At 43.3% G+C, this 21,985-nt stretch overlaps 1 protein-coding gene across 1 annotated transcript; it reads left to right on the top strand.

Moving 5' to 3' along the window:
- The first annotated feature begins 18,505 nt into the window (after positions 1-18,505).
- LOC136482294 (bisdemethoxycurcumin synthase-like) lies at positions 18,506-20,042 on the top strand. Its single transcript, XM_066479514.1, has 2 exons — positions 18,506-18,710; positions 18,818-20,042. Exons 1-2 carry the CDS (start codon positions 18,509-18,511, stop codon positions 19,840-19,842), a joined length of 1,227 nt encoding a protein of 408 aa, XP_066335611.1. The 5' UTR covers positions 18,506-18,508; the 3' UTR covers positions 19,843-20,042.
- Positions 20,043-21,985: the final 1,943 nt, after the last annotated feature.

Genomic DNA, 21,985 nt, shown 5'->3' with positions numbered 1-21,985 from the left:
TGCCACGCATGAAGGAAACACCAAGTTTTGGATTTTTTCGGAGATGGTTTGCTACTTTCTGAGGTTTAATTGAATTTCTGCACGACGAGATAGTTTAATTATAGGTTGAACTGAGTCTACCCACGAAAAAAACCGGAATGGTGCCAAACTTTTACACAGGCTCTAATATGCCCTAGGGATAAGAATTTTGTGGAGGTGGATAAAAAAATCTATTGGGTCCAAGATAAAATTCACCCTCTTTTGTCTCATTCAGCACACAAAAAAATATAATTAATAAAAAAATGATTAGAAAAACCTAAGATCCTGTGTGGGATCTTAATTTGGGTGTACAAGCTTGCCAAAAAAAATTCAAGCCATTACAACATAGGAATACATATGCTTCTATTTATTCAGTATATAAAAGACTTTTTTTAATATATATAAGCATCACTGTCGGTTTAAAAAAACCGGCAGTGATGAGAAGAAACCGATAGTGATGCTTGTTATCACTGTCGGTTTATTTTGAAAACCGGCAGTGATATATACAAAATTAAAAAAAATTGTGCCAGCCCTCGGGTTTGAGCTCGGGTCTCGGGCTATAGAGTTCAGACACTTAACCAAAAAAATTTAAGCCATTTTGACATAGGAATACATATGCTTAATAAATTATAAAATTAAACCAAAAATATTGGGCCACCCGGGATTCAAACACGGGTATTGGGGGCTCAGTTGCGGGGTCTTAACCGTTGAGCCAGTAGGAGGTATTCGAAAAGTGTGGAAAAGATAAGTTACTTATGTTGTAACCGCTACACGGCAATCACTGCCGGTTTAAAGAATGACCCGACAGTGATGTACCCCCATCACTGTCGGTTTGTACTTATAACCGGAAGTGATGTAGCACCATCACTGTCGGTTCCTAATTAGAACCGGCAGTGATGAGGTCTGATATAAAAGCCCGCCGCATGTTGAAAAATTCCAACCCCGCGCCATCCGTTGCCAGCCCCGCGCTCCTCTTCTTCGACGCCGATGCCCGTGCACCGCCCTAAGCCGGAGCACCCGTCCACCGCCCCCCAAGCCGCCATTCCTTGCCCCGCGCTCCTCTTCTTCGATGCTGAGGCCCATGCATCACCCCACGCCGGAGCAACCATCCACCGCCCCTCGCGCCGCCGTTCCCAGCCCCGCGCTCCTCTTCTTCGACACCGACGTCTATGCACCACCCCACGCCGGAGCACTCCCCATGCCATCCACCGCCAGATGCCGGAGCACCGTCGAGGCCTTCAAGAGCACGTGCGAACAGCTGCTTTCCCACCCCCACGGTGAGTATGTGGCTCACTGCCCGCTAAGTGTTCGATGAAATGCCCCATGGTTGTGGTCTTCCCAATAGCAGTCGATTCCTATTCGATTGAGTTACATGTTGTTACTCCTTGGTTTAGCTAGAGGTAGAGTGTCAATTGATGGATTCTTGTCAAATGTGTACAGGTATAATCGCTATAGGTAGAGTGTCAATTGATTTCGATGGAATGTATAACATGCTTAAAAAAGGCATCTATAGATGTTTGTTCCATAAAAAAAAGTTAAAAACAACTTTTAAAATTGGCTCGGCAGCAGCAGCAAGTATGATTACTAAACCACATTGATCTTTGAATAATAGATAGTCCAATTATTGAGGTTATTTTTTATCATGTCAAGGATAAAGAACATTAAATAGATTTAGTTTGGCCATATAACTTGAATAATAACTCTTGTTCAGTGAGTTACCATTACCACTTACCACATGCCTAATTTACTTAAATGTATAGGCAACCATGGCATGGTATGTAGTGCATGTTGGTCACATGCCTGGGATTTATCAAACCTAGGAAGATTGCTATGCTCAAGTCAATCGCTACCCAGGTAATTTGCACAAAAAATACAACACAGAAGCTAAAGCTTTGAGGGCGTACTATACTCATCCAGCCTACCTTACAAACCATGGGCAACCGGCCTACTTTGGTCCAATGAATGTAAACCATGGCCGTCCACTGGCACTGGAGATTGAAGATAAGCCACCCACTGGAGATGTGAAGATTAGGAGAATTGCTCCTTGGTCTTGGAAAGATGTCATGTTTTATTTATGGCAATGGTCATCGCTTTTCTTATTTGGAAGTTGATGTAGGCTTAGTTTCATAGAACAGTAGGTGGACTTTGTTGTATGTGGTCAATCAAACAATGAATTTGTTCTAGGTGAACATATGCTATTATTTGACTTTGTTGTATGTGGACTTATTATTAGACTTTGCATTAAACATATTATATATATATGAACATATGCTATTAGTAGTTGTCCACGGCCAAAACTAACCACGATTGTGTCATAGCCATGACTCATCGTCGCCTGTTACCCCATCGCCAAAGAACTGATCGGCAACAAGAAGCGACTGATATCGCTGGGACGGGAGAGCCGCATGATCCGACAAACGATGATGGTGTCAATCAGGTCGATGAGAACGAGCAGCCATGGACCCCGTCTGGCCTGCTCGATCTAGGTCAAAATGACCAAGATGGCCAGGTAACTTTGGTATCATGTCACTATGTAGCCACACACGCTAATCAATTGAGAGGGTCATAGCTTACTTGGTGTCTCTAGCAGGAGCCTCTACCGGCCAAGGAGCTAGAGGGTTCAGGTAGCAGGAAGGCCACATCCAAGTGAGGCATGTCAAAGATTCCTATTGGTAGGAATGCACACTGGCACATTACCGAGTTCGATGAATTAGGGGATCCACTCTCACTGCCTATAGCTTTGACCAAATACAAGACTATCCTCGGGTTACTTGTTAGGGACTTCATCCCGATTAAGTACAGGTAGTGGATTGGGAAAGATGATGATAGTGGAGGGTTCCCGAAAGCGAGAAGGATTACATATGGGATGTCAAGATCCCAGAGTATTTCACTTTCCTAGCCGAGTATGATAGGGAGTTAGTCAAGAAAAAAGCAAAAGAAATCATGGGGATATGCTTCAAGAATTTCAAGGGGACATTGTACAAGAATTTTGTCCTCCAAAATAAAGAGCCAGATTTCAATGGTGGATAGTTTAGCAAGCAGAAGGACTTCTGGCAGGCTTTCAAGGAATACAGGTTATCCGAGGAGTACTTTGAACTGAGCAGGAAGAATAAGGAGAATTCACAGAAAGCGACGAATCCTCATCATCTTGGCTCTCGTGGCTACGCCAAAAGTTGCCAGGATTTGAAGTAGAACTTCAAAAGATGGATCGCCTTGCTGAGGAAAGCGTTTAGGTTGAGACCACCGATTGGGAGCCCAGATCAGTATTATACTATATGGGGAGAAATGTACGGCACATCGAGGATGGGAGCTTTAGCTCCTCAAATCAACCCATGAGAGAACTCATCCAGAGGATCTCCTAGGTAACTAAGGAGGTGAGGCAAGGGACTCGCACTTCTAATAGGGAGAAAGACGTGCTCACCCAAGCACTCAGAACCAAGGAGCACCCTGATCACACTAGAGGAACCGGTGTTGTTGCTTGGAAACTAGCATTCCCCCAAGAATCTAACACTTACCAGAGCCGCTCGAGGGGTAGAGCGGAACATGAGGCAGAGTATTTGATGAGACTAAAAGAGATGGAAGACAGAATGGAAGCACGGATTGAGGCGACCGTTGAAGCATGAGTCGAGCAAATTTTGCTGTCCAAGGGGTCAGTAGTACCACAAAACCCTACTCCTAGTGCCTTTAGCCCATAGTTCAGGGGTCACAGCAGCTGCGGATTGACCCCGCTCGACGAAGAAGAGGCGAATGTGCCTCATCCAGTTTACGACATCACTAAACCCATCAATGTCAGGTTGTACATCCATCAGGAATGGACAAAGAACAAGGTGGTGCTCGGCTAGGCCTAGCCTGTGGGATACAGGACAATTAATGGCCGCCCAATTCCACTAGGGTATGCTCGCATCACCATTGACAAAATACTTGATAAGAAGTATAACAAGATACCCATTGAGTACCCCGTAGCGGAAGATAGGACGAAACTTGGTCAAAACAAGGGCTCTCAAGTGGCCGAGCATAAGCGCTTCATTAAGCTTGACCATCAATTGTCCTCTGATGATGAGGACGACTGCGAGTCTTCGCCTACCCACGATGATCACTCACCATCTCCCAATAGAGATCACTCCCCTCCTCATCTGGAGCCATCACCCCCGAGAAGACAAAGGTCTCCTTCTATTCCTCCTCGTCCGACTCCATCTTCATCAGCCCTAAGAAAAGAGACTCCTCCTCCTCCATCTTCATCAGCGCTGGGAAAATAGAATTCTCGTCGTCATCCTCCTCCTCCACCTTAGCCCAAAACAAGATCAAGGACATCCACGCAATCGTAGAAAAGGTCCTTGGATTCGGTCGCTAATGCTCCCAAAGTGGACCAACAGAAAAGAAAAAAGGCCGTTCAGTGGCAGCGTTACCACCTTGATGAAAGAAAAAATTATAGCACACATCTCGAAGGAAGATTGTGTTAGTTTCTTCAATCTATGTGCCTCACTGCCTCCATTTTTGTTGAAGTCCGAATTCGAAAGGCAAACACAGAATAAATACGCTACAACAAGAGATGAAGAAATACACAATAAAGATTTAAGGAACATTATGAAGTTAGTCAAAGACAACCCTGATTTAACCATGGAAGAGGCCGTGAACATCTGTTATGATGTACAAGGGGCGGGAACACCAGCAATGAAGTATGAAAGGGGCAATCTTTTGGTTCCCGATCATGAGTATAAAAATCTGACAACATATATGCGTCAGTTACATGAATATTACATGGCTCAAGCAAGAGAGACGAACGACTTTGGTTTTGAGGTTATTATCCGTTCGTCACATGTTTTCCAATATCCTGAAGAAGGGAAGTTCGATGTCGAGTGGGAGTGCTTGTTCCAGCTATACCAGAAATGCTCTCTCAATGTTCAAATGTTGATGTTGTGGACTATGTAAGTACCCTACACACATGATATTACAATTAACTACTCTCTTGAGACACAAATTGTTAACTTTTGAGCACTTCCCATGATTTTATGTAGGTGTATAGCAAAATTTTGCATTCTATAAAGCAAATGGGATTACATAGGCTTCTTGGATCCCATGCGAGTGAATGAGAGGACATGTCTAGGCCTCTATGGATGTGACGTGGAAGACCTAAAACAGAGATTGATTGCTGTTTTCGACGAATTCACGATGAAGAAGAAAACCCACATACTTCTAGCCTACAACTGCGAGTTTGTGTTCTCGGCTTTTAATTTTATGCTTCTTTTTTCATTAAGATTATTCAATAATTAGGATTTTGTGATTGCAGCAACCATTTCGTCTTCATTTATGTTAATCTTGCCAAAAATCTACTTGAGGTGTGGGACTCAAAGAAAAAACCATTTCATCATCTCGATGCACTGGTGGCAGTGCTGAATTAGTAAGCGATCCTAATAACTATTATTTTCTAATCACACATACCACTTTCTAATGTTTCTCCTTTTTATGTTGCTCAGTGTCCGAAGAAGACATATCGGTGGGACGCCGGTCCCATTCAAGGTTGTCGAAATGGAGGGGAAGTACCTATCACAGCCGGCGGGAAACAATGAATGTGGGTTTTATATAATGTGGGCAATGCTTCGCTACATCGGTGGGAAATCGGAAGAAGCTGATAAGTTGGTGTGTATAATCCCCATTTTATTTATGTCTGTTAAAAATTCAACAAAATGATTTATTGTTCCTCTTTGGATATCGTCTTTTTTGAACGACAGTGCAAGAAATATAAGCACGAATGGCTGCTAGACATGGAGATCGTCGCACTACAATCGGAGCTAGCAAAATTCATCTTAGCCGAGGTATTGGAAAAAGATGGAGTATTTTCCATTGCACAATTCGTGAAGTACAAGGACCAGTATGGCCCAGAGTGGCTCACCAGATTATTGTAAGAAGTCCGAGAAGCATGTGTGAAGTCTAAGAACATTACTTTTTTTTTATTTTGAGGGATCAAGATGTGGATAAGAACATTTGAATTGTAATCGTAACATTTATAATATTTAATATTGATGGATCTGTCGTCTACGTAGCGTATATAAAGCAAAACCCGATTCCACAAAAAAAATATAAATTAAAATAAATTATAAAATAATAAAATACGAACGGGCCATCACTACCGGTTAGAAGCAAACCGACAGTGTTGTCTTGCTCAACACTACCGGCTTGAACAATGAACCGACACTAATAGTTACAAGAACACTGCCGGTTTGATCCATGAACCGACACTGATATTTACTACAACACTGTTGGTTTGATCTATGAACCGACAGTGTAGGCTTGCTCAACACTGTTGGCTTGAGCCAAGAACCGACACTCTTAAAGCAACCATCACTGTCGGTTGGCACTACAAACCGGCAGTGTTGTTCAACTGGACACTGTCGGGTGGAGCTAGGAACCGACATTGTTTCCTGTAGGTCAGTGTCGGTTTTTAAGGACCGGCAGTGATGTCAACCCCCCATCACTGCCGGTATGCCACTATCGGTTCAAAATCCAGCAGTGAAGTGGGTTTTTGAACCGGCAGTGATGTCCAGATTTGGGGTAGTGAATCGTAGTGTCGAGAAGGATTCGGTAAGATTTGGAGTCAAAGTGACGATCGAATTGGGGTTTGACTTCAAAACTTTTTGTATAGGTAATAGAGAACATAGATTGATTCATGTGTAATTTTGGTAATTTTTTTGATCCGTTTGATAATTTTAATTTATTAAGTGCATTTATAGAATTTTAATTGATATACATTGAATTTGAGCTATAACTGCATGAAATAATGGAATAATATTCTTAGAAAAATTAAATATATATTGTTCAGTGAATTTGAGAAGGTATTTTCAAAGTATATCGGAACAAATTGAGGAAAACATGTTATGGAAAATAAGAAAAATGAAAAAAATAAGTTTGTGAAGTTTATCGAGTGTCCTGAGATGGCACTCGACAAACATGGGGTTTGACAAGTGTCAGACCTATGACACTCGGCAAACAGCTTCACGGAACCCACACACGCGCAGTAGTTTAGGATTTGGAAATGGGAAAAAATAAAACGGGTTTGCCGAGTGTCAGAACTGGGACACTCGGCAAATAGCTTTATAGGCCCCACACACACGCTGTAGTTTAGGATTTGGAAATGGGAAAAAAAGAAAACGTATTTGCTGAGTGCCCGCGATATAGCACTCAGCAAACCTATAGTTTGCCGAGTGTCAGAACTGGGACACCCGGCAAATAGCTTTACGGCCCCCACACATGCGTAGTAGATTAGGTTTTGAAAATAAAAAAACAAAATGGGGGTTTGCTGAGGGCTAGATCGTGGGCACTCAGCAAACCTCCCTCGTAACCACCCCAAGTGCCGCACCCGGCCACGCACACACACACACACTCAAATACTTTGCCATGCCCAAACCAGACCACGCCGCCTGTGCCCACCCACACCAGCCCCCGGCGCTTGGCGTCCCGCACCCGACGTCCGCCCCCGCATGTCGATGACGCAGGCTCCCGGCGCCTGCCCCCGCGTGATGACGAAGCGGGCTCCCGGTGCCCCACGCTCGACCCCCGGCGTCCTGCACCCGACACCCGCCCCCGCGCACCGACGACGCAAGCTCCCAGCGCCCCACGCCCGGCCCCCAGTGTCCCGCACCCGGCGCCCGATGACGCAGGCTCCCGGCACTGGACTCCCCACTGGTTCCTTCGGATCCTGGTAAGGAAACAAGCCCTAGCCTTTGCATGTGGAATAGGGTTGGTGTTGTTCTAGGACACGGTTGTGAACTCTAGGTACATTACTCTTAGACATATACCTGCTACAATCAGCATTGGCACACTAGTTGGTTTTTGTTTGGCTAGAACAAAATCTCTTCCTTGATCGTGGTATGTCAGCACTAGTCATCCAACCTTTGGTGTCGTGAGGTGTGTTGAGGGGAGGGGAGGGTACTTGCTTCGAACTATGATCCTGATAGAAACGGGCAAACGGCTAATTTAGATTCACAAGAGATTAGTCAACGTTATTGAGTTGAGTAGTAACTGTCATGTACTCATGCTTAGTTATTTGCCAGAGTATAATTAACTTCCATATGGACATGTAATGCCATCGCAATGTATGCTTCGATTGTAGTTGCACCTGTAACTATGTAATCTTGCTAGGCAGTTCAGAGTGATGCATCAGGTTGTCCTTGCATTCATTTACTCTTCTACTAGGATATTGCTAAGTGTTATATATCTTAAAGATTAAAAGTCAAGGTCAGTTTTGACAAGAAAAGGATATTAATATTCTTCTAAACACTTATTTGCAGTGGAACTCGTGGCCTAAGTGACTACTTATGATTTTATTTGCATTTGCATTTGTGGATTACCTGTGACTACTTATGACTATTTGTGGTTGTGAATGAACCTACTTGTGATTCTGAAGTTTATTTGCATTCATGTGTTGTTGATATGAACTGTCTGTGATGCTTATTATGAACTATGTGTTATGCCTATAATGTTTATTTGAGTGGGGTAAGTTATACGTGACCGAACAATAAAAACAGAGAATATATGGTCGCTTTGCCGAGTGTTACACTCGGCAAAGAGGCATTTTGCCGAGTGCCAAGGTAAAAACGCTCGGCAAAGAGAACACATGACCAAAATCTGTGCATTCTGGGACTAAAATGGCTTCTTTGCCAAGTGTCTGCGCTCTGACACTCAGCAAAGAATCCAACATTTGTACATTCTGGGCCAGTCTTTGCCGAGTGTCCAGTATTTGACACTCGACAAAGAAGGTAGGTTTGCCGAGTGCCCCAAATTCGACACTTGGCAAAGAAGGCATGTTTACCGAGTGTCAGATACTGGATACTCGGCAAAGAAGCCAACATTTGTATGTTCTGGGCCAGTCTTTGCCGAGTGTACAGTATTTGACACTCAACAAAGAGTTCAGGTTTGCCGAGTGCCCTAGATTGGACACTCAGCAAAGATGTCAGGTTTGCCAAGTGTCAGGTTCAGGACACTCGGCAAAGGCGCTGTGACTGTCTCCGCGCCGTCGCTGTGCCCAATAGAAAACACTCAGCAAAGAGATGTTTCCCGGCACTGTAGATGTCGTTTGCTATTTGCCGAGTGTTACACTCGGCAAATCCTTTGCCGAGTGTTTTGTGGGCTTTGCTGAATGCCTATGGTGCCTGTGGCACACGGCAAAGCCACTATTTTCGGTAGTGTAGCTTACGATCAAAGCTTCATATATAAGGGATACGCGACATGCTTTGGGTTATTTGGGTGTGTGACTAATAACAACCGAAAAAATGTGAAATTAGCGAAGGTTCTTGCATGAATGTGGTATGTAGGAGGCAGAGTTTGTAAGTTTATTAAAGCTTTTCTTGAGAAACACGAGGGTAGCAACCTATTGTTTAATACTCACTCCATTTCAAATTATAAAACATTTTAGTATTTATAGATAGATGTTTTTTTATGCACTTAGATATACGCTATATCTAGATATATAGCAAAAATAATGTATCTAGACATGTTAAAACATCTTATAATTTTGAATGGATAGAATACATATTAGTAATAAAAGAAAAAGTCTATTGATAGATTTTATACGGTCAAATTTGTCAGATTTTTTATGTGGTCAAATCTGTCGACAGTTGTAGCATAAATCCTAAAGCACAATCAAACGTATAGAAATTTGATAGATTTAGTTAAAAAAATATGTCTACAGATAAATAGCAAAAGTCAAAGAAAAAAGAGGTCTCCAAGCAACACAATTGCAACAACACAATTTAAGAAAGGAAAGGACAAAAAGAATATAAGATAACAATTGTTGCTCTAGACATTCTTATATAAGACCAACAATTTAATATTAAGGGCATAATTTCTTGGAAGATATGGTCATTCCTTGAGACCGAAGTGCTCTAACTCATTAGTACAATGATTTCCAAGTAGAAATAGACTCCTTACTATTGTTTAAAGTGTTCCGAAGTAATAAAGAGTTCAACCTCAGTGTCAGTGCTAATATTAAGACTGAAACAACAAGCTTGTGCGAAATCACACCTCAAGAAGAGGTGTTCTAGGGTTTCCTCCATAGGTTAGGTGCATAGGACACAATCACAAATGGGAAGATCCATATGTTCATCCTCCTGAGAAGTTCTCTTATGCTAAGTCGATCTTCTAGGACTAACCAGAAGAAGATTTTATGTTTGTATTAGTAGGATGACCTCTAGATCAATTTGAATGTCGGGTGTACCTCTGTGTGGCCAATTAGAACTTTGTAAGCCTTTATTGATCTGTACATGTGAGAGTTCCAAATATAAGATCACCAATCGTGTTCACGTGTCAAAGTGATGCCTTGTAGATCTTGCTCCAATTGCTGTAGCTAGGCAAAAGCATCAATTGACAGGGGAGATCAAAAAGATTGTGCAACGATATAATTGATTTAGCTTTGCTGAGTGTTACTCTATTTTTTTGCAAAGGAAAACATTTCATGGTATGCCTGACTTGGGACTCTACCAAGCCAAAGATCTAACCAAAGGAGACAAGATTCTCCATTGTGAATGTTAACAAATGTCATTCCTTTAGAACTATCCAAAAGCTTTAATATATCTCTCCACAAAAAAGATCCCTTCTTTGGATGACCAGACAATTTACCGTTGCTATAGTTCTTTTCCCATACTATGTGGACCCATGGGATATCGTCCTTGTTAAAATATTTATGAAGATTTTTTTGTATGGAGTGCTTCATTTCTGTTCTTAAGTTAATGTCACACAAATGTCCCTCATCTTTGGGTTTGCATGGCATTGTCATGCTGCTTTTGGGGGATTTTTTGCATTGATGTTAAATCCCCTCCACAAGCAATGCTTTCTATATTTATCCACTTGCTCAAGCACCGTTGTAGATGCATTCTTAAGGTGCACAAGTAAAAGGTGTTGAGAGCAATGAAGACTAAGTTAGTGAGCTCCATAAGACCAACTTGAGAGAGAACAGTTGAAGTACTAACAAGTCTACATTCACATTTGTGACTAATGGCATGAAATCCTCAACCTTTTGCTTGTTGGTCTCTAATAAAGGTAATCCTAGGTAAGAAAATATAACAGAACCATTCATTTTATAAAAGCATAAGTATAATTGCAGCCCGCAAGCGGTCGTACAATCATACTTGAGCCCATATAAACCCGGTAGTCTATCGAGTACCATGAAGGGTCTCGATTCATCGCCAACATACAACCAAGATCGTACATGATTCAACATACATGCCACATGATACATAAAGTTCACAAATATATTGCCATACATCAGAGTACGATTAAAGTTATTACAACTCAAGTTCCAAATAAGGTAGTAGCGGAAGCAAAGTAGTTTTAAAACCAACATCTCACACATTTGTTTAATACAAGCCATTTCGTGATGAGCACCCACAAAAACATCACAGATAAGATATATAAGTAGAAGCGCCTTGCCCGGGGCCTACTCCTCATCCACAGCGGGATATAAGCAATTCTTACAGTAGCCATGATAAACAGTGTTATCTGCAACAAGTGTGAAATAAACCCTGAGTACAAGAAGATACTCAGCTAGACTTACCCATCATAAATAAAAAATAAAGTGACTATAAGGATCATGCAAGGCTTTATAAGTGGAGCTAGCTTGACACCATTTTGCATAAAAAGCCACTAATTCAGCTATACATTTTATAATTCAGGCATCAAGTTAATTATAGCTATTCATCTCTATATTAGCAACTAACCTGTGCCAAACATGTGGTATATCATTTAGTAGCATAACAATAGTAACCATAGCCGGTGTAAGATTTTTATATTCATTAGAACCATCATATTCTATAATCTAATTACTATGATGAAGGGGCTCCATTAAGTTTCTCACAATCCGGGAGAGATGGTGATTCAAATCGATTGCAACCAGTTGGGCAGTATTCCTAACACAAACCTAGGTAGACCAGATCAATGGTCACTTTAGGTCACCTTTGGTACAACTCAGGTTCAATTTGCGGGTTCGATCAGCGCTGTACAATTAGGGACACTACCGGATGCCAGGTCAATCAGGACTCTAACCTACCCTTGGCCTCACATCGGCTCCCCGCACATCCTTACTATCTCTACTGTGCGCACTCTAACAGAACAAGGCCCTGCCCGAGTTGAGCTACTCAGCTTCACGGTCGGAATGAGTTATCTGGCCAGCTAAGTGAGAGGCATGCGTTCAAAATGACAAGAGGGCCTCCAATGATGCGGTCCTTAATTGGCACAGATGGAATCATATGAGTCAACCTACACATAGATTCCGCCCAGCCTCTAGTTACATTACCCTATGGTTTTGTTCCATGATAGCAAATATAGCCAACCGTGCTCCGGTATTCACCTATATCTCGCAGGTGACAGGAAATCACCCGACTTCTACTGGTCTAAGCATTGCTAAGCACATATTCGATCCTAGACCTATATAGGGTTAAAGGTATATATATCTAGATAAGGTAGTTCTATATATCAAGTGTTTTCAAATCAATTCTTACAACCTAATGCATCAAACATAAAGAACTCAAGTGATATTTTATAAAATATAGGAGGCTTCAAATGCTCTGAGGCTTGCATTTCAGGAAAGAAGTGGGTCGGTGGTCAGGGCACTCTAGAAGTTCATCAATGACCGACTCCTCTCCTTTAGGAGCTGTGGGTTGGGGTGTATCCTGATTCTCCTATGCCTCTTTTTTGAATTCCAGTAGGGTTACTCCTTCGGGCCATCCTATATGTATGAGCATAAAATAAGATATCATGAATGCATAGATAATGACATGGATAATATGATATGATAAAATGCATACTCATAAGTGTCCTTAATAGCAATGTATTAAAGTGATAACAAGATAAATTTTCTTTTATTGAGTAGGTTCATATCTCCTCTTTAGTAATTAAACAAACACCTATTTAAATATTTTCTGGATTGCAAGACAACAACCATATGTTTTGACCCTAACTAGAGTTATACATATCCAAACAATATGATCTTGGACTTTCTGGAAATCTTATAAAATTATCTATAACTTTCTTTTAACCATCTTAAGGTGATTCAGTAGCTATCTAGGTCAAAGAATTCAATCTTTCAGATATGTCCAGAGGACAAGCAAATCTAACAGCAAACTTCTAACAGCTATAACTTTTAAATCATTAGCCCTATAACCATGAAATTTTAGGACAAGCAAGATGAGTAAGTTATATACAACTTTGTTATTAGCAAGTTTAATAGGAAAGGTCATTATCATCATAAATTTGTCAACACAGCAGAAACTACACAAGCAGCCATTTAGTTGAATTATAAAGCAATAATTAACTAGATGTCTATAACCAATTAATTCCAAGCACAACTATTAATAGAAACACAACATATGCATCACAAGAACCATAGAAAACATCATGGTTAAGCCCAAATAATTTACTTATGTGCATTTATTAATTTCCTTATATAATAAGGTGATTTAAAGGATAAATATTTTCAATAATCAATAAATTCAGATAACATTACAATAGGTTACATATATCCCCAATAGTCTACTGTACAAATTTCATGCCATTTGTATAAGTATAGCAACCTCTACAAAAATGACAAGTTGCATAGGCTTATTTTAGCAAAAATAGTTTAGCCTGGTGAAAAGTGTTAAACAACAGATTTTATATTTTTCTTACTTTCATCCTAGTATAAGAACATTGTGTAAAAATTTTCATGATCATATGTTATGTAATTTTTACACCATTTATTTTCACTAGAACTAGAAATTAATTAAGATTAAATAGAAAGACTATATTCCAAGTATGCCCACTGTAGGTTTAGTATTTTTCCTAGCTAGAGCATATCAACACACCACCAGAAAAGTTGGAATCATAATTTTTGCACTTCCCTAGCTCAAGATATGCATTTTACAAGATGGAAATCAATTTAAAAGCCATTATCTTGCTCAATTTAATTTCCCCTAGAAAAATATCCCAAACAGTAGGTTTTATATTTTTATCAAATAGTACACTTCATGGTGAATCCTGGAAAATTTGTATCACCCCATTTGGACACTCCTAGCTCAAGATATAAAATTTTGAAATTTGCATTCAAATCTATGAAAATAAATAAAGAAAATCAAATTTCAAATCAGGGCCAGCAGCTAGGTGCACCCGGTCCAGTGCACCCAGAGGCACTGACAGCAGGGCCCGCGGCTCAACGGGACCCACGCGCCAGTGAGACCAATGCAGGGCACGACGTTTGACCGATGAGAACTCACCAACGACGAGGTCTCCGGCGAAATCACCACCACCATCGTGCTCCCCTCGTCAACCCGTGTCTAGTGGTGTAGGTGGTTGAGCCAATTATAGTAGTTAGACACGACGATGGCGAGCATGGCGGTGTGGCGGAGGTGCGCGGCGGTGCCATTACCGTTCTTGGCAATGTCGAGCTCGGTTAAGGTTTCAGGGTGACCTACCTGACTACCTAGGGCTAGGGTTAGGGTTTGGCAAAGCGTCGGTTAGCTTGGCCGTGTGCATGGCAGCGAGACCACGGTGGTGCGGTGCATGCCGTTCCGGTGAGCCAGCGATCAGTGACAGGTCTCCGTCTTTGGGGTAGGCACTATGGTTCATGGCGGCTCAGAAACGAACATAGGAGGGGGGGAAGGTGGGGTCTTGCGAGGGCTGGCCACGGCAAGCTTGATCTCACGGCCATGGCAGGCGCGCTCGGTGTGGCAACGCGTTCCAACGTGGTGGTGGCGATAGCAATTAAATAAACAACGACGTGAGCATGTATGACCTAAGGTGATGATGGACCAAGGGAGAAGATGGTAGGAGGAGCAGTGGATATGGCTGGCCACGGCGAGCTTGAGCTCGTTGGTGCACCGTGGCCATGGCAGCGATGGCGATGCACAATGTAGCTTTACCTCGGCTCGGATGGTGGCACGGGTGGGTCGGAAAGGTAGAGTGGCTCACGGTGAAGCTATGCACGTGATGGATTGGATGGAGATGCGGCAGTGGTGGCATGTGAGCTCGACAAAGGCATGGCGGTGATGGCGACGTTGGGTCGGCTCAGTTGCGAGAGAGAAGAGCGAGGCAGAGCGAGGGCGAGTGAGTGAGAGTGGGAGAGAGTGAGCGAGCGCCCGGCGCCTTTCTCCCCCTCGTCACGACGATGCGGGTAGGTGAGTGGCAACACGTAGCGCGCGGCGTCTGAGCCGGTCGGCCATGACCGGCACGCGTTCGGCCAGTTTGAAAAGGCCATCTAGCCGACTAAAACGGCCCTGTTCACTAACCTCTATCTCCTAATGCGTGGTGAATCTACGAAAACAGCATTAGTGACAGCTGAAGAGCTATGTGAGATCTCCAACTTTGCTTTAGGGAGTAACATCTAATTTGTCATGGTTTTCAAAATGCAAAGCTCCAAAGTATGCTACTTTGAAACTATAATAAGCTAATGACTTGGCAAAATTTTCTAAGTTTAAAAACAGCATTTCATTGCTACTTGTGGGCCCTATTTGACTATGTTAGGCACTGAATTAGCTCATGATCCTTAAACAAAGTTTATTACCCATGTCAAGAACTACAACTTTTATTAAGGGTGCACTGCCATGCCAACACACTATGCTATAGTTCAACTTTGGTCAAAGTAGGATCATGAAAAATGACATTATGTGTAAACTATGACTTAGAAGCAAATTTCGCCCATGTCATGAATACAAACATTGTTCCATTTACCATCCTAGATATGTCTAAGGTGTTTTTGTGACCTCGCAACCATTTCTCCCATTGGTCACACATGATCACAAGCATATGCATGTATATTATTCACATCACATGTGATAAAGAGAAGATGAATGAAATAAAACTTCATATGCTCATGCTCATGAATGCTTGGATGATGCTTGTGCTAATGAAATGCAAGTACCAAATGCAATGCTTAACACTAGGGTGTTACAGAAAAGGCAAAGAGCCCTTGGGACAACCAAATGTGTTAGCATAGACATGGTGTCAAGGCTAAGGGTTACCTTTGTTTGCCTCGTACTCCATGGGTTCAGGTATAGAGTAGAGTATAGGCTGGATTGGACTTAGCAACCACTAAGTCAAGGTCGGTGCTCGAAGTAAGCAAGTAAATTAAGTGTGGTCCTTATCGTTAACTTAGTTCTATCCCATAGTTGTCCTCTCTACCGACACCTATCATTTTTTCTCCTTGGATGTAACTAGGACCTTTATTTGATAAACACACACGTTCCCTATGGATTCGATAAAACCCTAGAATACTCCTGGGTGAAAGCTACAACGACATCCATACGCTTGTGGATTTCCTTGTGGGCGTTAAGATACCCAACAAGTTTTGTGGCGCCTTTGTCGGGGAACAGTTGTTGTTTATCTCTGGACCTATTTCATCCTCGTATCTATTTCCTAATTTTGCTATCTTCACTTTCTCTAACCTTTCCTATTGGGCATCAAAATTCTATTCAAAACCTTTTTGCTCAAGAGGTCGAGTTCTATGAACCACTACCCTCTTGAAAACCTATTTTATCATCTGGTTATGAACTCCGCTATGCTTTTGTAGCAATGGTGTGGGAGCAACTCTTCTTGGGGTTGGACCATGAAAATCCTCACCACCACCCGTGAGAGTATGAGCAACTGTGTTCATGCCTGCTCATTCTAGGCATGACACAACAAACATTAAAGTGGAAATTATTTTCATTCTCTCTTTCTGAGAGGGCGAAACAATGGTATGCTCATACCGTTGAAGCGTTAACGGTACTTGGGATAAACTTCAGAACAGATTTTGTCTTGACTTCTTCCTAATAGAGCGAGTCGCTAACCTCCAAATAGACGGGCTCTCGTTTCGACAGAGTAAGAACGAGTCTATAGGAACTACCTGAACAAGGTTTTCCATGTTGATTAATTTTGTCCCAAACTTGTTTATACCCGACTGTGTACTTTTGCTACATTTTTTGTTGGGTCTTAACAAGGAATCTGCCCTATACTTGGATTTAGACGTTAGAGGTTCATTCTCTCACAAAGACACAATGGAAGGAAGGCAAATTCTAAACCACTTTCTTGAAAACAATCACTATGCTGATTATCTTAGCAAACAATTCAGGGCTATCCTCAAACTAGAGGAAACCTCAACAACTGAGCCTAAACCTTTAGATTCTTTTGTTGAGCCCTCTCCCAAACCATTGCTAAACCCACAACTTTTGGAGGATGAAGAAATTCAACCTTTGAATCTGCCTTTTGGTCTTCCACCCAAAACAAAGCCCTTAGAAAAGTCCTTTCTGGAAATAGAGGTGAAGGACTTAACTTCAATTCTTAGTGACCAATGGTTTAGGGAAACAAAGCTTTCTCCTGTGTTTCAATTGTGTACACCTTTCTCAACTATTTCTTTCACTAACAAATCCTTTCTCAAAGAAACCCTCTGTAACCCCACTTTTGGCTTAAACGTACATCATGTCAGCCCTGCTAGCATCTAGACTTTTCTTCAAGAGTCCCTCTGGATTTCTTTTAGAATGCAAGGGTGTTTTTTGCAAGAACTCTATCCGACTTGATGCTGTTGAAGTGCTCCTTGATTTTCATATTTTCGAAATTCCCGACTTTGATATCATATGATAGGACATCCCAACAAGAAACTTCTTACCAAATCAAAGAAAGTTTAAAGATTAAAATGCAATCTGATAGTTCATAGAAGGATTTGAGCCCAAAATACAAAGATTATAGGATTAATGATCACTTTGATATAGTTCTATGTTAAAACTGAGCCTAAAAGGGAAAAATGAAAATTAAAGTGGCCATTTTAAAGGTTTAGGGACCAAACTAAGTCTTGGTCTCTCGGATGATTGTTGTAGGACGAAAAGGACTATTCTGCCATTTCCAAATGGCACAACTGTCCATGTATTTATAAGATACTTCCTCAACCGGGAATAAATCGCCGCCCTCCCAGCGATCAGACTACTGTGCACCAATGTTCTCTTACTGTTTTCCCGCTGTTTTAAATAGCAATAGGACCACTGTTTCCCACTTTTAAACACTGTTTTAAGTGCTGTTTCTTCTTGTTCACGGACAATGTTCATCACCGATATATATACCGGCGCAGCAGAGCGCGCCTGATTGGTCCATCAGCCACTTTGTCCTCGTTGAAATTTCTTTTCGGTTGGAATAGATTTGTTGTATTTCGAATCAAATGGCTCAAGAATTACTTTAAAAAATACAATACAAGCTGCCATATAAGTTGTTGGCCGTTATATTAAGCTAGCATATGCATTATTTTCATGTGAATGGATCAGCCACTTTGTCCTTGTCGAAATTCCTTTTCGGTTGGAATAGTTTTGTTGTATCCAATCAAATGGCTCAAGAAGTACTTAAAGTGTACATTAAAAAGTAGAGTACAAGTTGCCGTACAAGCTGTTGGCCGCTATTAAGCTAGCATATGCATTATTTTCACGTGAATGGACACAGTAAATATAACGTCGAGTCGCTGCTTAAATATAGCCCTACAAGCTCAGGTTCTTTAGGTCAGGCAAAAGCCATGGCGAGAAGCAGTGCCCATTCGGCCTCCGTCCTTCATGACATCCATCAAAGACAGCGAGCCGATGGCCCCGCGGCCATGCTGGGCATCGGCACGGCAAACCCGACGAACTGCGTGCTACAAGACCAGTTCGCCGACTGGTTCTTTCGCGTCACCAAGAGCGAGCACCTCGCCGAGCTCAAGGCCAAGACGAAGAAGATTTGTGAGAATTTAATTCTGTTTAATTGACGGAAACATCCCACGGAAAGAACCAGAAAACTGTTTGACCTAATCACAATATATATGATTATATTCTCGCCTCGCACGCAGGTGACAAATCAGGCATCACGAAGCGCTATTTCTACCACACCGAGGAGATCATCAGCGGCCACCCGGAGTTGATCAACAGAGCGCTGCCGTCGCTCACAACGCGGCTGGGCATCATCGAGGACGCTGCGCCCAAGCTCGCAGCGGAGGCAGCAACAAGGGCGATCGCGGACTGGGGCCGGCCGGCGGCCGACATCACGCACCTCGTGGTGGCCACCAACTCCGGCGCCAGCGAACCTGGCGCCGACCTGCGCCTTGCGGGGCTGCTGGGCCTCCGCCCGACCGTGCGCCGCACCCTGCTGTACCTCCACGGCTGCTCCGCCGGTCTCGTCGCGCTCCGCGTCGCCAAGGACATCGCTGAGAACAACCGTGGCGCCCGCGTGCTCGTGGCCTGTGCTCAGGCCGAACTCCTGTTGTTCTGCCCCCCGGACGAATCCCGCCTCGACGTTGTCATCGCCATGACCCTGTTCAGCGACGGCGCTGGCGCTGTCATCGTCGGCGCCGACCCGGCAAGCAGCCCCATGGCCATGGAGCGCCCCATCTTCCACATGGTATCTGCCTCGCAGACGACGTTGCCCGGCACAGACCAGGCAGTGGTAATGAATCTCAGAGAGAACGGCCTCCTCGACAGTCACTTGTCCGTCGAGGTGCCCACGCTTGTCCAAGGCAGCATAAACAAGTGCTTAGCTGACACGCTGGCGCCACTAGGCCTCTTGAACGCGAGCGACGGTGGCTGGAATGGGCTCTTCTGGGCGCTGCACCCAGGCGGCCGTGCGATCTTGGACAGCTACGAAGCCGCTCTCGGTCTGGAGCCGGGGAAGCTTGCGGCCAGCCGGCACGTGCTAAGTGAGTACGGCAACATGATGGGCGCGACGATCATCTTTGTTCTCGACGAGATACGGCGGCGCCGCCGCCGCTGCCACGATGATGGGAAGGATTGCCAGTGGGGTGTCCTGTCGGGGCTCGGCCCCGGACTCACAATCGAGACAATTGTGTTGCATGTCACCGACAGCCAGGACGAAAACTAGTGCTTTATTTAGTGGCTTGCTATAAGACTCTGCCACACGATTAGGCTACATATATGCTGGGCGATGACTTGAAAAGCAGCCAAGCTTGCAAAAAGAGGGTTTCTTGTTTGCCCGGAGGTGCATGGAGGTTGGAGGGTATATGTAATAAGTTTATCACATCATTGTTACACCGAATTGACAAATGCTATACTACGCTCGGTTGTTTTGGCGCTCTGTGGCACTCGATTTTCAGGCCGCTGGATCAAGGATCGGTTGGTACACGTACGTACCGTGCACCCGCCCGCACTGATTAATACACGTACGTACCATATACACATGACGCGGAATACGCGTAGGTACCGTCGCCGCCGCATCCATGATGAATGTGCACTGTTTGAATCAACATATATTAATTTGTTAATTGTGTTTGTGTTATAATATATTAATTTTTTGCAATTGACCGTCGCGAGCTACCGGCAGAAGCCGGCTTAGGAATCTGTCAGGGACCCAAAGCCTGACAGTCACGTTGATGTTGCACCATCGGCCCATTCAACGACCATGAGGCGCTGTCAGCCAGTCCCTCGACAGGGTCATGCAACGGCGTGACGCGTCGAGACAAGGAGCTCCCCAAGCTCGAAGGGTAGAGGGCTCTAGACCTGGTCGTCAGCCCCTCTAGGCAAGGGAGTCTCCTTGCGCACCAAAGGAAGCCTTGAGAAGGCTCACCCAGGGGAGACCATATAGTGGCAAACAACCCCTGATGGTCAAGCGCCAGACTATGGCAACACCGTTAGTGAGTGGTTGCGATGTTATTAGCCCCTTCCTATACGACAAAGGAAGCACCAAACAAAGCCGAGACAAAGGATGGTGAGCACCACGTGTAGAAGCCTTGGGCCAGAGCCGAAAGCCCGAAACCGACTTGTAACCATGCCCTCCTCACAATATAAGGGGACGCATGTGATACTTAGAAGGGGATCAGCTAATGGAACCGCTCATCCAAACTCGATAGCCAAGAACCATATGATAGCCACTACCCCAGATCTGAACATCACTGTCGGTTCAAAAACCCCCTTCACTGCCGGATTTTGAACCGACAGTGGCATACCGGCAGTGATGGGGGGTTGACATCACTGTCGGTCCTTAAAAACCAACACTGATCTATAGACAACAGTGTCGGTTCATGGCTCCACCCAGCAGTGTCTAGTTGAACAACACTGCCGGTTTGTAGTCCTAGCCGACAGTGACGGTTGCTTCAAGAGTGTCGGTTCTTGGCTCAAGCCAGCAGTGTTGAGCAAGCCTACACTGTCGGTTCATGGATCAAACCGGCAGTGTTGTCGTAACCATCACTATCGGTTCATGGTTCAAGCCGACAGTGTTAAGCAAGCCAACACTGTCGGTTTGTTTCTAACCAGCAGTGATAGTTACGACAACAATGCCGGTTTGTTGCTAACTGGCAGTGATGGCCCGTTTGCATTTTATTGTTTTATAATTTATTTTCATTTATATTTTTTCGTGGAATCGGGTTTCGCTTTATATACGCTACGTAGATGACAAGTCCATCAATATTAAACATTATAAATGTTACGGTTACGGTTCAAATGTTCTTATCAAGATCTCGATCCCTCAAAATAAAAAAAAATTATTCGATAAGATGAAGCATGCTTCTCGGACTTCTTACAATAATCTAGCGAGTCGCTCTGGGCCATACTGGTCCTTAAACTTCACGGATTGTGCAATGGAAAATACTCATCTTTTTTCAATACCTCGGCTAAGATGAATTTTGCTAGCTCCAATTGCAGTGCGACGATCTCCATGTCTAACAGCCTTTTGTGGTTATATTTCTTGCACTGTCGTTCAAAAAAGATGATATCCAAAGAGGAATCAATAAATTATTTTGTTGAATTATTAACAGTCATAAATGAAATGGGGATTATACACACCAACTTATCTGCTTCTTCCGATTTCTCGCCGATGTAGCAAAGCATTGCCCACATTACCTAAAACTTGCATTCATTGTTTCCCGCCTGCTGTTTTCGGTACTTTCCCTCCATTTCGACAATCTTGAATGGGACCTGCGTCCCACTGATATGTCTTCTTTGGACACTGTGCAACATTAAAAGAAGAAACATTAGAAAGCGGTATGTGTGACTAGAAAATAATATATTAT

Source organism: Miscanthus floridulus, chromosome 9, assembly GCF_019320115.1.
Source record: "Miscanthus floridulus cultivar M001 chromosome 9, ASM1932011v1, whole genome shotgun sequence".
NCBI classification, from domain to species: Eukaryota; Viridiplantae; Streptophyta; class Magnoliopsida; order Poales; family Poaceae; genus Miscanthus; species Miscanthus floridulus.
Note: the sequence above shows the minus strand (reverse complement) of the source record. Positions and strands in the feature narration are given on the sequence as shown.

Coding starts and splice junctions, on each gene's coding strand:
- LOC136482294 (XM_066479514.1), top strand. CDS start 18,509: ATGGCGAGAAGCAGTGCCCATTCGGCCTCCGTCCTTCATGACATCCAT. Junction 18,711..18,817: donor GGCCAAGACGAAGAAGATTT/GTGAGAATTTAA, acceptor CCTCGCACGCAG/GTGACAAATCAGGCATCACG.